Genomic DNA, 18,518 nt, shown 5'->3' with positions numbered 1-18,518 from the left:
GTGCGTTATTGCACATAGCCAAAATTCCTTGGCCTAATAATTAATTAGGCCTGCCATTCCTTGCAGTTTCATTTTAGGAAGAGAGCGACACGCACGCACGCACGCACACACACGCACACACACAAAATCAAAGACAGAAGCATTTGCAGCTGTATTACCACTAGTTCTGGTTAACATACCAGAACTAGTGTGGGGGGGGGATGCGAGGAGGAATGTCACTGAATGTATTTATCTTTGTATACATTATATGGACATAGTGTATGATTCTGTGACACCCCCTCCTAAAGAAAAGGATAAGCATGATATAACAGGAAACCCTATATCAATTCCAACCATGGACCCCAGGGATTGTGTGCGTGCGTGAGTGTGTGCGTGCGTCAATATTTCACCCTGTAGAGAGAGAGATAGAGCACACACACACACACACACACACACACACACACACACACACACACACACACACACACACAAACGACGCACACGGCCAAGCCAAATCCAGGTGAGTAATGTCTGGTGTCATGACGCCTGCCCCTCCCTCTCAATGCTGTCTCAACGTGTCCAGCAATCATTAACCAGCCGCTGCACTCTGCTACGCCATGCCTCACTCACCTCCCAACACGCGTACTATGAACCTAGCCTACTGTATAAACACACACAGACACACAGACAGACAGAGAGAGAGAGAGAGAGAGAACGAGTAGTGGATATGGAGCAGCAACGATGACAAGTGACAACCACACATAAATCTGCAGGACTGAGGTAGGAGTGCCTGTTAATGGCCATAGAATGCTGTGTTGTAAAACCGAAGGTACAGATTTGTGAATTTACTGTAACCCGAAGTAGAAAGCAAGGTTGTGAGTTCATGTGTAGCCTATTCCAACGGTAGGCTATGTGTTAAAGGGTGGTTGTTCTCTCTCTTTGTTTTGCTCCTCTTTGAAAGAAAGAAAGTGTTCAATATCTTCAGTACTCGTGACTGTACGACGATGTAGTGTTTATAGTCTAAGTAGACCTAATACAGATTAAAGTGGGTTTCTGTGCCGAAGGTCAAAGATCAATCACTGCTGTTTCTGTATGTTTCATGTGAGATCAACCTTCAAAACTACATACTGTACTGCAACTGTACATGGATTCATTATTAGTTACATGGATTGCGTGGCCTTGTGCATGATGAAGCATTCTGTCTGTCCGACCCCATAAAAAAGCGAAATACAAAAGACTTTATAGACAATGGAAAGTCAAAGCAGTATGCAAATTACGAAAGTAGTGTAGCCTTCATGACTACACAGTATACACCTCAGTGTTCATTTATCCATTGGTAACTCCAAGACAAGAGTGTCATTTTTTGCCAAATGGACCTTTATGTGTCCATTTGCAGTCATATAAACATTCAGGATTGTACAGTGTGCTGTTGTCCTTGTCACTATTCACCAAGTCAGTTAAAAGCCGAACAGGTCCTCTGTCAAGTAAATGAAAGCCAAAGCAAACCAAGGAATGGGTGCATGCTTTCAACAAGTAGTGTAGTAACACAGTTATGGATCACTGCCACTAATAGATACATTCATGACCCCTAAAACCAAACAAAACAAACAAACGAATACCAGACGATTCGCCCCTTTACCAACGGAACTGCGCGGCCTGGTATTCCTAAAGTAAACGGTTAAACATAACCATATTCCTAACCTTAACCTCAGTAAAACTATGCCTAAACCCAACCCTATACCTAAACTTAACACCAGTAAAACTATGCCTAACCCTAAACTTATTTCTAACGTTATTCTCAGTAAAACAAAATAAAGAATACAAGAACCGCGGCACCGAGCGGTCGACGTGAGGTCGGCGGAAAAAATCGTGGGGCGAGATGTTTTAGGGGCGACCGCACCTGATACCAAACAAAGAAACAAACAAGTCTCACTGGCTTAGTGTTCACACAATGAATTACACATCACTGCTTGCTTTCTCTATTCACAAAATATCACATGAAATACGCAATACAAATCTAATATAGCATAGACTGCAAACGGGGCAAAGAAAAGTTTATTGTCTTGTTGTTCTGTCTAAGTGCACGGATAGGCAGGGTGATCTTACTGAATCAAGCAAAGATTATGAGCAGAATATTGCATAATGTAGTATTGAATGTTGAAAGTGTATTACAGAATCCATGCAGAACCTTTCAACATACTGTACACTCGATTGAAAATTTGAAAATATATTGCGTATTGCATATACACATATAATAACTGTAAACACATAATAAACAAACCGCCTTTTGTAAAGCACAAGAAAATAAGAATTATATGTTTATATCGTGCTGTAAACAGCACATGAATGTACAAATATATATATGTCCACATTTGTATCAATAGAAGTTCAATAATCAAATGAATGAAGTCGTGCAAAAGCTTGATGCCAGCAGTAATATCCATTGATTGTAATGTAAAATATCTAGAAGAACTGAGAAGGCAATCAAACAGACTTGCAGAGAGAGCAAGAGATATCCCGCCTAGGCAGAGAGAACAACAAAGAATAAAACAGAGTTAGAGCATGAGGAAGAAAGAGAGACCGCTAAACAAAGGAGAGGAGGAAGAGACGGAGAGAAGGGAAGGAGGGAGGGTCAGGGGTGGACAGGTAGGGAAATTAGTTAGAGAGAGAGAGAGAGAGAGAGAGAGAGAGAGAGAGAAACTGTCTGGGCATTATATCGTGTTCATTGAACAAATCTCACACCCTCAGGCTATGGATTATATAAAATAAAGTTCAGGCTGTAAGTCACTGTGTACATACTGTACTCCACCCTTCACTCAGTTACTGTATAGCCTACGAAGTCAGGTCTGTGTTGGATTCTAATAGGTTGTTCCAGTGTGTCAGTGTTGTATCACTGAATATATAATACAAATTTTCAATTTATACAATGTTTATGTTCAAGGTGATTATAAAGTCTGAATGGTGCTATCTTGTTGCGTGGCAATGATGCCTTGCTGTTAACTAAGTTAGCATTAATGTAACATTATTGTATATTAATATAAAGGTAATGTCAGCCAACCAAACCAACCTACAGTACACAGTAACTTCTTCATCAACAACCTCATTCATGAAAAATAAAAATATGAATTTAAATGAAATTGAACATAAATGTGTATAGCGCTTATCATGATACTCAAAAAGGGTTTGCATAAACGTATAGTTCTGAATATTCTTATTAGCTTAAAATGTTTTATGTTCATACACATAGGCTAGACCCAGAAAGATGCATGTTCTCACACACACACACACACACACACACACACACACACACACACACACACACACACACACACACACACACACACACACACACACACACACACACACACACCATAGACTGTAAATATTAGACACACACGCATGCTCACGAAAAGAAAACCACACACCAAAATGTAATTTGCTTTAGGGCACCTTGAAGACACATGCTGGGTCTTGCATGACAAATCAGTGCCATAGTGTGAAGTATGGTAAGAGATGGCTTACAATTAGTCTGGTTTACAAGCAGAGAGACAGAACAAGGTCACAGACCTTTTAGTAGGGAAACTGACTTGGAAATGTGATTGATTGATTGATTATACTGTATATTGACCAGGTGAATACTTATCATGGGTATGACGAAATAGAGACATGGCCAAGTCGTGTGAGCCAGACAGGATAGACAGGTGCTATAGGGTGATTATACAGGTGGTAGTATGCCCTCTACAGTACATACAAGCACTGTTTCTGATTAGGGAGAATCAGAAACATTGGTGATGTGGTCTCTCCATGAGATCCTCAAGATGGATCTGAGGCATCGTCGGTGGAAGACATTCCAAGTTGTTGGTGATGCTGGCTGTCTTCATCCACATCCACATCAGACATATAGAGGCGTAGCTTGGTGGCCGCATTGATGGCTTTTGGATGCTCTATAATATTCAGATACTAATCATTGCTGTGTAGACAGATGTTTGTTCAATGAGTCTCCCTGTCTCTCCAGCTCTTTAGTAAACAGAAAATGCATTTTAAGGTTGGGAAGACATGAAATTGGATGTGATGAAAAACAAACAATTGGAATTGAATTGGAACACTTTGAATTTGAAGCTGATTAATGGGTTCTCTCTCCTGATTGGATGAAAATGGTGACCCATCTCAACATTTCATTTCTGTTTAATATTGAGCTGGGGAGATGACGCATTGAGACGCATCTCAATGAACAAAGACTAAAGCAATGATTATACTATCAGACTACTAGAGCTAACCTTTTAATAATTTTTGTTTTCTTTTAACCACGCACGAAGACTGATAATACAAACAGGCCATTTGTGTCTGCGGCGGTGGGAGCTTAAAAATAGCACATTTACAAGCTCACAATGCGTCGCGAGGCATTGTGAGCTTGTAGGTCAGCTATTTTCAAATGGCCGCAAATGTATACGTTTGAAGTGTTTTATAATAATAATAAAAATCTACAAAGTAACTAACTAAGGTTTTCAAATAATTGTAGTAAAAGTACAATATTTGGATCTGTGATGTAGTGGAGTAGAAGTAAAAGTATTGCAAATTGGAAATACCTCAAAATTGTATCTTATTGTGACTGTAGTTCGCAGTTTACTATGAAAACCTGCATTTCCCGTCAGTCATGTCACACGTCCTGTCACGCCTCATGTCACGCCTCCATATGGTCACGCCTCGTGACACGTCACGCCAACATATATGGCCGTCTTTATATAAAGATCACGACACTGACCTCATAAAACCCTGAATAGCCATACATGGAGAAGACTGGATCATCACCTAGATCTGCATACCCGGCCAGCAACTCTACATCTGACCCCAAACCTCAAACCCTTAGATCTCCATAAATGGAGCTGACCTGTTCTGACATTCCGTGTGTGTCTTCCTTTTGACTGATTCCTGTCCATTCAAACTCTAGATGGGCCCGCCCAAAAATTATTAGAGGAGTTCTCAACAGGCCCGAAAATTAAGGCCCGGCCCTACCTGGGCCCTCATCAAACCCTGTACACTCAAGACACTGCCCCCACCTGTTCTGACATTCTACATTCCATTACAGAACTCATTCCATATGTTGATCCCAAAGCGCCAGTGCTCGCCCAGAAGTCTGCCGTCACCCAGGCGGATACGTGCGCGCGACCTCCCCCTTTTTGGGGGCGAGGTCGCTTCTCGTCCTCAGGGTGTCTTACTGGTGTACAGTACTTGAGCAAATGTACGCCACTGGTGGTGTTACAGTAATAATAACCTCCAAGTGGGCATGAAAATGGTTCAGCTTATCAGGGAGGGAGGCAGCGATGTCAGCTGTGCTGCTGTGCAGCTGTGTTTCCCTTTGAAGTCCTATTGTGTATACTGTAGTCTCTGCCACTGGGTCATTACCACTTAGCTGTGTCTCAGTCTCCTCAGTTTGTAGTCCCGTTGTGCTGGCTCTTTGGAGAACCTAACGGACATGTCGTGTGCGTTAAGGGCAGCTTGAACAGAGCTCTTCACCTGTTCTTCATCCCCAGAAAAGGCATGCTAGGGTACGGGTGTCTTGCTCAACTTGGAAACGCAGTCATAAGGAGTAGGAAACCTCTACTTCCTGAGCCACTGCTGCCCTGTATGGCAGGTGTGTGGCCATAATCACTGGTTATCAATCACATGAAAGGAGTCGCAGCCTGGGACCAGAGTTATCAGTGGAGCAGAGTCGATTTAATTATATCAATGATTCTCAATGCGCCGGCCCAGGCCCACTTGTGGTTCTGAGGAAATCATGGGCCCACAAATAATTGGCAAAACACTACGATTTAATTTAAATTATATAACAAAATAATGTCAAATTAGTTTTCAATCGATTGATTGATCATTAAAAATAAACTCAAAAATGAAAGTGAATCCATGATGATTGTTTTGTCAAGCGACACTGGTCAAATGGGTCTTGTGATAAAATGTAGGAATTGCACTTACACTCTCACATAATCATTCATAAACTACTCTTTGTATGCATCCTTAGCTGTGTCTTTGATATCACTTTTCCTTGATCATGTGCCTTAATGGTGAATAGTGGAAGGTATATGTAGTCACACCCAACTGAGTTGGGTGCTAGATGTGGAGGCGTGTTGGAGTGACAGTTGCCGGAGGAATACCCGAGATTCTTTTGGTAGCAAAGAACAGGCTTGGACAGAGAGAGAGAGAGAGAGAAATTTGAAGAGAGATACAACAAGATATACACAAAAAAGCTTTTCAAGGGTGTTGTGGAATGGATTACATTCAGAAGTGCACAAATAACAGAAGGAGGAAGAGAAGGCAGTGAGGGTGAAAAGTAGAAAACAGGGAGAGCCACGTGGATCTAGAGTAGACTAGTACCAATACTCACTGTGCTACAGGCATATAGCCTGTAGTTTCTGTGACCATAAAAAATAAACAAATGGTTCAGTCCTACACTGTCATCACTGGTTACTATGGGTGGAGCACTGCTATTAAATGTCTTGGAGGGAGAGGGACACATCCAGAGAGAGAGAGAGAGAGAGAGAGAGAGAGAGAGAGAAGAAAGTGAACAAACTTGAAAAGAAAGTTAAAGAGTAGACGGAGAGACGGAGAGAGAGCAGGAAAGGAAGAAATTATGTAATAGAGAATGAAAGGAAGATTAGAAACCACAAGAGAGTGTGGGAAGCAAGTGAGGGGCTATTTAAAGAACTGAAGAAGTAAAGAGAGGAGAGAAAGAGGACCGCAAGAAGAAAGCTCTAATTTGCCATGTTAGAAGAGGTAAGGTTCTATTTTTCAATGGCTGATCTTTTTGTTGACAAACACATACTGTACACATGGATACACAAATGCACATGGCATGTATGGTGACACATAAACTCTTATAGCAGTCACACATAGAAATACAGTATGTGTACTTTCATATGTGTGCACACACAGAATCAAATGGCAACAACTATAGGCAACAAACTGTAATGTGTTTGATTCAGCTGTACTGTAAAATAGTGTGACTCAGCGAGTGTACACATTTCTACTGTATGTCAACTTATGAGCACTGAGGATGTTGAGTGTCATTAAAGGTCATAAAATGGTTGATTTTATAGAACTCACACCGACATCACCTGGCCTGAGTCAAACTAATTTGATTGAGCTCATGACACACCTGTGTGCATCACACAGTATAAATGAGCCATTGCAGCACACACTGTCTGTGTCTGGACAGTTTGTTCTTGTTCTAACATCTTATTTCCATGTGTCTATATCCACATGGGCATGACAAAAGAGGACTTTGCTGAAGAACATACATGGTTCATGTGGTTAAAGCGTACTGCTCTGCTCAACAACCTTTGTACAAAATAAATCCCCCTCCACAACATGCTGTGCATGTATGCTTACTGTGTTCCATTCATTACATCTTAACATCCTCACATTTAACAACTTGTTAACGATAGCGTTGCATTTGCTCGATGACACATTGTTTTGTTTAAACGCTTTAGACTGGGAAGCTAAGATGTCACACATTATGTGACTTTATCCATATTATGTCAGAGATTATTTACACACAGTGAAATCCCCAGTGTTAATGTCAGAGTTCAAAAGGATTAGGGGGATGTAAGTCTGTTGATTTCGTTGTGTAGTAACGACAGAATCCATCGGCTTATGGATGAACATATGGGATACTGCCATGCATATGATTGAGTATAATTTATCATTCATCATTTCATAATGTTGGTATCTTTTACAATATGTAGGCTAAACTAACTAAGTGTCGATGATGGTCTTTAGCTCACTGAGTTTGGTATAGAAATCATTTCCATGCAGGATTACAACAATCTCAATTGTATTTTTAGATCAACATATTTATGTTATATCAACTCTCCACCACATATTTTAAACACACATTGTAAATGTATACTCCTAGCTGTCCTGTCTTTCTCTGCAGAGATAAATGCTGTGAGATGAATCCAGTAGTTCTTCCAGTGGTTCGTGCAGGAGATGGGAGAACTCTGTCCAGGTGGGTCACTCCACACAATCACTTCCAACCTTCTGTATATCATTCACCTTAACAACTTGAACCCTAGCATGTCTATTCCGTGGCGAACATTTGACAAATATAGCCAATCTAGAGACTCACGCGTGTCACAACACGACACGCTGTGAACTTGGCGAAGAGATTTGTAGAGTATAGTTGCAACTCGTTTGCTATAAGACTAGACTTTTATCCAAGCCATCCAGGCTCCTGATGAATCATGACCATGAAACACTTTACAGATTCTGTAAAATTATTTATATGAATATTTTTGGGAATCTCTGTGGAAAAAATTGATGGGTTTTCTATCTGTGAAACTATATGCGCTATTTCTGCTTGATACAAGATATCATTGGTCAGCATCTGATTTATGTGGGCTGTTGTTTTTTTTTTTGGGGGGGGGGGGGGTTCTTCAAAAGTGTCCTTCAAAGTACATTCAGTCAGTAATCATTTAGCATGAGTAAAATCCTAGGTGTACTGTAGAGTTGGGTTGGAATGAAAACCGTACCAGTAATAGCATAGGTTGGTTTGAATAACACAGCTTAACTTAAACCCTATTGTTGACTGGTCATCCCTGAGGTTTTGGTATAGGTCTGTTCCTTTTTGCCCTCTATGACAAATCTCTTCATGGAAAATAGCCGATCTACAATATACCACAATCTCACAAAAATCAAGCGTTGTGTGCTTGTAGATCTGCATTTCCACCATATACATTTTTGCAATGCAATGTTAAATTGCGTTAGAGTACATTACTTATGTGTTGTCTTATACGCTTTATATTTCACGTGTTGTTATTACATTATGATGCATAGTGTTTTGTCTGTTGCATTACTGTGCTCTGCTCATACTGTAGGTTGGGTGTGTGGTGTACTAGCGCTGTTGTGTTGCATTATGTAATGGTAATGGATGGTGTGTTGTGTTGCATGAGGCAGAGTTGTGTAGCATTATGTCATGCTAACGGATGGTTGGTGTATTTCAGAGGAGAGTTCCTGTCCCTGCTGAACACCTACAACTGTTTTCTGAAGGACCACACGCAGCTACACCTCAGCTATTATCAGGTAGATTCAAAGAAACCCGTCATGACATTTATTTACTTAATTAATTATGCATTGCCATACTGTACATGCTGGCTAATAAATCCTATTGTTAGCATCATGAACACTTGTAATTTGTTTACACTGCCGTGTCTTCCACAAAGTTATCCTTTTCTTTTTTTATTTTGTCCAGGATAAAATATTAGGAACTGAATAAATGTAGTAGATGCAACAGCAAATTGAAAATAATATTTATCAGACAAGGTGTCAATCTTGTCAGTGACAGTGATGACATGCAGTGATGCTACCAACCATAATCTCCCAACAGTGGCAAAAGTTTTTGTTTTATTTTGTTTTCTTTTATTCGTTCGTATTCATAATTGGATTTTGGTGTGAGAAATGTATTTGTTTTCGCTTTGGGTTGAGTGTATATTGTTAAGTAGGTGCAGAATATCACCTACACAATTATCACCTAGTTCCTTAATACATTTCCCTCTCAAGCAGAACTCTAGCCAGTAGCATGATGTCACTGTCAATATTGATATCATATGTCAAGTCAATCATAGCATTTTCTTCACTCGAAATACAAATACCACATAAAAACTGTGCCATGTATCTGCATAATGCAGAAGCATTAGATTTAAAAAAAAAAAAATCCAATTTGAAGACAAATAAGTCCACTGCCCAATTTGTTGACAACAATCAGATAATGAAGTTTGTACAGTAATAACCCTACTGTTGGAATAATGTTTATTTTCTGTGAAGACAAACACCCAATTGTTCCATGCAACACATTATGTTGAAGGTTGCTATAGCTGCAATCTATCAGTCATGCGGTGGTGTTGCGTAAGCCATAACATAATATACTATATAACAATGCTGCTGACCTCCAGACATTTCACTAGAGAGATAAAGGTATGCAATGTTTACAATGTCTGTCTGTGCCGATCTGTCCATGTCTCACACCAAGGGTGCGGGCACATATATGTGTCAAGAGGCGGAAACGCCTAGACCAACCGGTGTCTCTTCCTGGTTTTCGCGCACGGCTTCAACTTGTAGCGTCGGCAAAGCGTTTCAGTTTTTTTGCCGACGCCACAAGTCGTTGTTTGACGCAAAAGTGTGCCTGCACCCCAACAGAGTGAAGGAGAGGTGGTGGTGGAAGGCTTCCTGAACATCTCCTGGGGCGTGCAGAGGCCCATCAGGCTCAAAATCCAGGACGACAAACATGTGCTTCCCTCACCTGACCCCATCAGTCCAGTCAGCCCTCTCGAAAACAAGAGGTGGGTGTCCAGCGCATTCTGTCTTCTGTTGTGCTTGTGCACACATACTCATTGTGGTTTACATTCCCTCACACATCAACACTTAAGATACAGGGCTTATGAGAGTCAAAGATATTTTTGGCATAATGTGGTAAACCCTGAGGGAAATCATTTCAGCCACACTTGAAATACTGAAGAGAACTTACTTATTTCAAAACTGACACATTGGTGTACCTACAGTATGTGTTTACATGGTTTACCTACGGCCTTCATCATGGTCTGGTATTAAAAAAACACCACTGCGGATCGTTGTGACCTTTGGTTGACTCATCACCCGGTTCCAACTCAACGGACAAACAAGATTAAAGGGCATGCTTCACAGAGATGTTTGACCTGAATTATTGTGTAGCAGATTTTCACATGTTCTCAAGTAGGCTAGTATGGTAGGATTTGCACTGCAGCGAGCTGAAAGGAAGGCACAGTGGACTCTTAAACCTATAACTGGCTTAAAAAATGCCTGGAAATGCCAAGCGTGTGGCAGCCCCACGCAAGTGGGGCCACACGAGTCGCCAATACTGAAAAGCAGGAGCGCTTATTATATTTATGTTTATGTTTATGTTTATTTCCCTGTGGTGTGACTTGGGCACAACAAGTTTGAAACCCATTGACCATATAGTATGGCACTGCACCTGGCGGATATTTTGAGAATTGTGCCAATGTGAATTAAAATCACACAATGCAAGATAGGTCAGAGTGAAGACTTTCCATACTGTTAGCCCAATTACCTAATAATGAATTATATTCTGTATATCCTTTCTTTTTATCCCCCCCCTCTCTCTCTCTAGGGGTATGACACGTTGGGGAGAGTACATTGACCTGCATCAAATAGATGAGATGGCAGAAACAGCCCAGGAGACGGTGCTGAACAATCACTCATCAGGTCTTTGTTCAGTAGTTACTGTATTGGCAGTTGACTTATCATTTTTGTTTCCAAATACTTGTAGTAGTCAGAAATCTTTCCTGAGGCAATTGCTCACATTGATAACCTGATTGGCTCCCCCTGCCCTTCTTTAAACAAAGGGTCAATGTGCAAGGATCAGACCCCATGCTGTGTCTTTGTTGAGCATGGAGAGTAGATTCCATGTAGATGTCCACAAATGTCCACAAATCTTCAGTAAAAAAAATTCTCGGTAAATGTCCACAGATGTCCGTTAACATCCCGTAATCAGGGAATTAACCGGGAAAAAACCATTTGGCATTAATGCCCGTTTTTGCCTACTTTCACCCTGTGAGACAGCAGAGGTTGTCAACCTTTTCTGGGTCAGGGCCAACTTGTAAATCTTAAATTGTGGCCCACCCATTCCGACCACTTACCCCCAGTAACACGGCAGCCCTGTCGGCTGCCGTGTTACTGGGGACGAGTCTCCCCTTTACCAACTCGCCCCGGGCGTACAGCCGGCGGAACTGCGCGGCCTGGTATTCCTAAAGTAACCTAAGTAAATTATGCTTAACCGGTTAAACCTAACCTTATTCCTAACCTTAACCTCAGTGACACTGTGCCTAAACCCCCCTCAAAGGTAATCTCACATTAAGGAGTTGACCTCCAGTAACCTCATGAGGTGACTATAGATTAAGCCAGACTAAATGTAAATATAAGATTTAGAAACGATGGCGAAAGCAAACATTCTTTGTTCTGTACTTATACATACAATTGTATGGTACAGAACACTGAAGTCCTTAAACCAGAAACTTAACCTCAGTAAAACTACAGTATGCCTAACCCTAAACTTATTTATAACCTTATTCTCAGTAAAACAAAATAAAGAATACAAGAACCGCGGCACCGAGCGGTCGGCAGGATGGTTTAGGGGCAACCGTGATACCTGATACCTTACTGGGCCGGGGGCCAAAATGTTAACAATGTCATGTATTTATCTCCATGCAACTGTAGTCCCCGTCATTTATGAGTCAACCACGCTGCGCCTTGATAGGCCGAAGGCCTCGGAGCTGGAGGCGGAGTCCAACTTGTTCCGCTGTATGAGTGACGCCTCGTTGGTTAAGAGGAGGAAGGGGCGGGGCAAGTCGGCGGCGCAGAGAGAGAGGGAAAGACAACACCGCTTCTCTATCAACGGACATTTCTATAACTATAAAGTGAGTCTTTTCTCTTCCTTTTTTACTACGCAAGTTTCTTGGTCTGTTCTTCTCGTTGCTATCTCTGTGCTGTCCCTCTTTCTATCTTGGTTAATAATTAAAATGTATTAAATTATGTCTGTCTGTCTGTCTGTCTGTCTGTCTGTCTGTCTGTCTGTCTGTCTGTCTGTCTGTCTGTCTGTCTGTCTGTCTGTCTGTCTGTCTGTCTGTCATCACTATATTCCAGACTTCTATCTTCACTCCATCCTATGGCACGCCCACGAAAGTTCGTATCACCAGTAAGATGATGACTCACCAAGTGATAGAACAGCTACTCAGCAAGTTCAAGGCGAGTTTGACCAATCACTCAGCAGCACCAGCCAAAGAAATTCAAATTACCATCTGCTCCTGAAAAGTCCATTGAGTTAAACTCTCTAAATAATACATAGAGATTTAATAGATTATCATTGGACCAAATCATATATAAAGTTGACAGTGTTTAATGAAAATATCTGTAAAACTAATATCTCATCACCAACACACGCAAACTGGTTTTTCACCTTTACTGTCAGATGCAAAAGTAAAGCCACATTAGACATCCTGATCCAGGGGAAGCAAATACATAATCTATATATTCTTTAGAAAGATTTATGCCTCACAACAATGAGATTTATGAGGGGTTGACTGTCCATCAGAAACAAAGCTGAACAAAATACCAGAATCTGACAAGGATAATTTCAGTTGTCATAATAATTATGCCTTAACTAACTAATAAGATTAAAGTATTAATTTGGTTATTGTCTTACTTCTCACTCTTTGGCAGATAGAGAATGATCCTCAAGAGTTTGCCCTGTATTGTGTTCACCAGACTGGAGGTATGTTGTTATTAGTCACGTTATCTGCTGATTTAACACCAAAAATGTCTATATAAACTGTTGTATCGTCACCTTCTTAAAGTAATGGCCTAAAGTCAGGAAAAATAAGAAACTGTCTGTCAGTTATGTAACATAAAATGATTGATTATATAGAATTCAATGGGACCTGATTTAGGTGAATTTAGTGGCATTTCTGAGGGGTCACAAAACCACGCAACTTAGGCCAAACAATGTGTCTATTTTGGCCTAAGTCTCACTCTTGAGATAGGCCATTTCACTAAAAGGAGTGGGATCTGCATGATCCTTTTCAATAGGCCTATCTCACAGCCCGTTTTTCACGCCCACTTCCGGTAAATAGTGGTGACTTTAACATGAGCATTTACACGTTTTTTTCTCTGGAGAATCTAAGTACATTTTCTAATGTAAAAATGTGACAGACCAATATTATTATGAAGCAAACAATATGGTAAATCAGCTCGAACAGATAGAACAAACCTTACCTTGAGAAAACAAAAGTTGTAGACTTCTTAAATTACCTCTGTTAACATGAAGCGTCTATGGAGTGACGTCACGCTATCACCACTAACCCCGAAAGGGGGCGTATTAAGGGGGGCGGGGAAATTCTGTGAGATAGGCTTATTAGGACTTTGGCGATTTTACCAGAGGTGGCCAGTGCCATGAAGACAAAAAAAGACTTATGAAGTTGTAGTTTAGTTAACCTGAGAGGACTCTGCGTGGCAGGGATATCCTCCTCCCTAAAACAAGCTGAATAGTCTGCTCTGCCACCAGTGTTGCCAGGTTTTGCAAGAGAAACAAGCGGACAGTTTTATGGAAACAAGCTGCATGATCACACATCGATATCCGTTCCACCACTGTAAACCTATATACACCAGCTACTGAAAATAGACGATCTACATACAAGATCACAACGCATCGCAATAATTTGCTCAGTCAAAGTCAGTTTCATCCCCAAGCCACTTCTTGCCTCACGATGTCACCATGGTAGAAAGCAGGTTTTGCCACAGATTACGTCGGTATATCTCTCTCTCTATATGTGCCATAATGACGGAAAATGTGATGATAGTGTCTGTTTGCCCTCTCCATCTCTCTCTCTCTCTCTCTCTCTCTCTCAGAAAGGAGGAAATTGGGTACCAGTGACCACCCTCTGTGGGAACGGATTCTCCACGGTCCATCTGATGACATCATGAAGATCTTTCTGATGGATAGGGATGAACAGGAAGTCAGCAATGATGTGAGTGCTCTACACTTCGCAAGAGCTTTAAGCTTAAAAGCTTAAGGGCTGAGCTTAAAGCTGTGGGATGCAATAAGCATCCCCCAGCATGAACATGGAACCGTTTTATGGTACCGTCACTACTCTTTTCTATATTTTGTTCCGATATATTCTGGTATTTTATTCCAGTCTACTATGTTCAAAATGTCCCAGTTATATCTCTTATGTTTTATTACAGCTGTTAATCCTCTCTTATTCTGCAGTTTGTCCTTCTGTGAAAGAAACTATTATGTACAGGGACGTGCACACATAGACATCAAAGGGGGCTTCAGCCCCTGCCCTTTTACCCGTCTGTAAAACAACTGCCCTCTCCAGACCACGAATGCAGCATTTACTATGGTGAAAGAAATGCAAATGCCTCTCCTTTCCATGCCATGCCGGAAGGCAGCATTCAGGAGAAGTGCTTTTTTTCCCCTCCTGAACACATGTATTTTGCGCTGAACAAATTTGTTTAGAAATCCATGTCGTACACACCGCATCTCCACTAGCTAAAGAGTGCTGGGTTGCGCCCCGAAAATAGCTCATCTACAAGCTCTCAAGTTTGAAGATCTGCTATTTTCGCTATTTTTGTCCAAAAGTGCCCTCTTAACACCTTGATAATAAAATGTGCCCATCATTTATAGTGCCCGGACCACTTTTACCGGCGCACCCGAAGTTGTTGTGAATGTCTGTGTAGCAGCTAACAATAGCCACACCACTCTAGAGTCGATCGACAGCAACGGGAGGTATGAATAAATCTATCGCGACTAGCGACTGGACCGTGGAGCGCCGTCTAACACAGGATCATAATTAGACGGGATGATTTAGATCGCGAGTTATGAACGTTTTAAGATTTTCGTTTTCGTCTGCTAAACAGGCAGGGAACATTTTCGATGACGTGTCACTGTTGTGCAACACCGAGGATTGGGCAACAAGCGCTCCTAGGCTGTGGAGCGATGCGATCGGTTTTGATATCATCAATCTCCGTCTGGGGCACTTGACCATGAACTTGAACTTGACAGTGATCTCCGTCTGGGGCCTCTAAACTGTTAACGGTATTTCAGCCCCTGCCTCTCTAACACTCTCTGCACGTCCCTGCTGCAGTATGTTGTCCTTCTGTGAAAGAAACTATGTCTATTATGCATGATAGTAATAGTATTGTGTTTGTGCTCTACTGTTGCTGGTCAGGTGGCCCAGTACCTCAACTTGGAGCTTCCCATTCTGGAGCAAGTCCTGCTGAAACTCAGAGAAGAGGAGAACCGAGAGATACAGAGAGTTATTAGCAAGTTAGTAAGAAAATATAAATGCTACCTGAGAAAATAAATAATTACCCACACTAAATAAACACAAATAAGAATAAGAATTATAATAATTATTACTACTATCATTATCATCATTATCATTATCGTTATTATGTTTATAATAGTTTTGGTTTATGGTTATAATTGCATTCTTTTAGCCTAGCTCTTCCCAAAGTTGAAAGTTGTTAGCCTGGAATCCAGACTGATTTCTACTATGTTCAGCGTTCTGTGTTTTTCTCACTGTGAGAAAAAGACAAACGTAGCGAATCAGTCTGGATTCCAGACTATAAAGTTGCTGCCATATTGCCAAAAATAATGGTTGTGATGAATGTGTAATGATTCAATGTTTCACAGTCGGTTAGACTTCACATACCTGAATCATCTTGTATAGGACCAATGAAACATATTTAAGACCTTGTCCTTCCAACACATGCATGTTACATTTAAAGCTATAATCCATCCACATCTACATATTTCAATCCAGTGCAGCACCTGCTTGAAATTAGCCTACTTTTTTGATGAGTCTACTTGATGATAGTAATAGTGTTAGAAAGTATGTTTAAATGTACCCAATACCCTAGGCCAGTGCTACTCAACCCGCAGCCCCGCTTAATGCATCTGCGATTCTGCGGCCCGTCATGGTCATACCAATAAGAATATAATTAGTTATTTTCATTGTTTTGAACAAGTTTGTAGGTATAGTATTGTTTGCTCCAAGAGACAGTGATATGGCCCCTTGAGTATTAACCACTTAGGCCTACTTATTTATTCACCTGTGATAATCTGTTCATTATTATGTTCTCTTCACATTTTGTGAATGAAGACTCATTTTGTAAGTTCATCATTAATCACAATGATTTTGTTCATTGAGGTTTGGCCTTATAGATGAAAATATGGCTTTTTACTCTTTTTTAGACTAGTTGTGTAGTCCGTTAAATATATGTATAAACGTTTCAAAATAATAGTGACATTTTTAGCTTGCGGCCGTTGGACTTTTGGCATTTTGCTGAGTGGCCCCTGAGCCATCTTAAGTTGACTAGCCCCACAACATTTTGTGCCGAATTTCAAGGTTCTTGAACCTCAAACTGAATGTAGTGGCAATGCTTTACCACATGATGGCAACAGTGTCCTTAAATTACTTTCTTGTCTTTTCCTCCCCTCACACTTCCTGTGTGTGTATGGATTTGGATTTGTGTGCATCAGGTATCATCACCAACACAGACTCCTCTCCCAGATGCTCAACTGTAAGATGTCCCCTCATATTGAGACCAGTGTTTGATGTTTGGCAAAGCTGACAGCCGAGCCATGCAGGGACAGAGACAAGACAAGAGGGAAAAGAAACGATATAGCCTACTACAGCACTACTAGAGAGGACACTTATCTGTAACTCAACGGTGCAAAAGAGAGGATATGAATTAGCAGTATCCTTTAATGCCAGAGATACAAAGCAGACTACTCCTGTTCAACCATGGCTTTTAGCCAAACAGTGCAATTCAAACCCAGTAACATTAGAGGCCTGTGAAAGACATCTACCACAAAGTGATGCACACTGAACTGAACATGCAGAAAAGTGCCTAAACAAGCCTGGGACCATCGCGCACAGTCTCTCGTAAGAGAACGACCACCATGAATCCAAAGGTAACCATTTCACTCTCTTTGCTTTACGGTATGTTATTTCAGCCAGCGGGAGGGTGTTGTTAATGAGATTGTGAAATTAAGTAACTATTTGCATCAGGTAAAAGTATAGACTATTAGTGGGCCTTTCTAGAGCTAACACTCTCTTATAGTCTACTATACTATACAGCAGGTAACTTGGACATGAGAGGAAACAACTACATTTGGTTCCAACATGAATTGTTCCTGTGATGAAAATGTTATCCCTACTCTTTCCAAAATTCCCAAATAAAATGTTAACAAATTAGCCGTACTAAGTAATGTATGTCCTTGGTTGACACTTTTTGTGTCATCAGACTGATTGATATATTACTGAAAATGTGCGAATGATAAACTTTGGGTATTTGTGAGGGGCGCCCGGGCGCCAGCCCCTCCTATGTCCAGCTTTGAGGGTTTGTGTAAACACACGCATTGTCCTAACACAAACATTGAATGCCATTGACAATAAAATGGTCAGTTTTGAGTGTTTGTCCTAACACAAACATTGAATGCCATTGAAAATAAAATGGTCAGTTTTGAGTGTTTGTCCTAACACAAACATTGAATGCCATTGACAATAAAATGGTCAGTTTTGAGTGTTTGTCCTAACACAAACATTGAATGCCATTGGCAATGAATGGTCAGTTTTGAGTGTTTGTCCTAACACAAACATTGAATGCCATTGACAATAAAATGGTCAGTTTTGAGTGTTTGTCCTAACACAAACATTGAATGCCATTGGCAATGAATGGCCAGTTTTGAGAGTTTGTGTAAACACAAACATTGAAGACGAAGGTGAGGACGCAAATTGTGATGTGTGGCCGGAATGAGATGATGTATGATGAGTGCAGATAAATTGTACTTTCTTTATTGTTGTTGTCGTTATTGTTATTTTTATACTGGAAATTGTTTCCTTTCTTTTTTTCCACAAGAACTGCGAACATTATTAACAGGTTTGGGAGATGCTTCTATAAATAATTCCACATCATGGTTTATGATG

At 40.8% G+C, this 18,518-nt stretch overlaps 1 protein-coding gene across 4 annotated transcripts; it reads left to right on the top strand.

Moving 5' to 3' along the window:
• Positions 1–694: 694 nt before the first annotated feature.
• Positions 695–18,085, top strand: rassf6 (Ras association domain family member 6). 4 transcript variants are annotated; one of them, XM_079524615.1, is made up of 11 exons: positions 695–759; positions 7,910–7,981; positions 8,976–9,054; positions 10,168–10,310; positions 11,135–11,229; positions 12,241–12,440; positions 12,667–12,768; positions 13,243–13,294; positions 14,428–14,546; positions 15,753–15,850; positions 17,069–18,084. In XM_079524615.1, the coding sequence occupies exons 2-11, from the start codon at positions 7,926–7,928 to the stop codon at positions 17,142–17,144; spliced, it is 1,020 nt and encodes a 339-aa protein (XP_079380741.1). In that variant the 5' UTR covers positions 695–759; positions 7,910–7,925; the 3' UTR covers positions 17,145–18,084. The 4 variants fall into 4 exon arrangements, with proteins under 4 accessions (XP_079380741.1, XP_079380742.1, XP_079380743.1 ...); XM_079524616.1 differs by lacking the exon at positions 695–759 and adding an exon at positions 6,512–6,747 and having other exon boundaries at positions 12,667–12,772; positions 13,247–13,294; positions 17,069–18,085; XM_079524614.1 differs by lacking the exon at positions 695–759 and adding an exon at positions 6,513–6,747.
• The last annotated feature ends 433 nt before the right edge of the window (positions 18,086–18,518 follow it).

This window comes from Electrona antarctica (genome assembly GCF_951216825.1).
Source record: "Electrona antarctica genome assembly, chromosome: 16".
Taxonomy (NCBI): domain Eukaryota; kingdom Metazoa; phylum Chordata; class Actinopteri; order Myctophiformes; family Myctophidae; genus Electrona; species Electrona antarctica.
The sequence above is the reverse complement of the archived record's forward strand: the minus strand, read 5'-3'. Positions and strand labels throughout refer to the sequence as shown.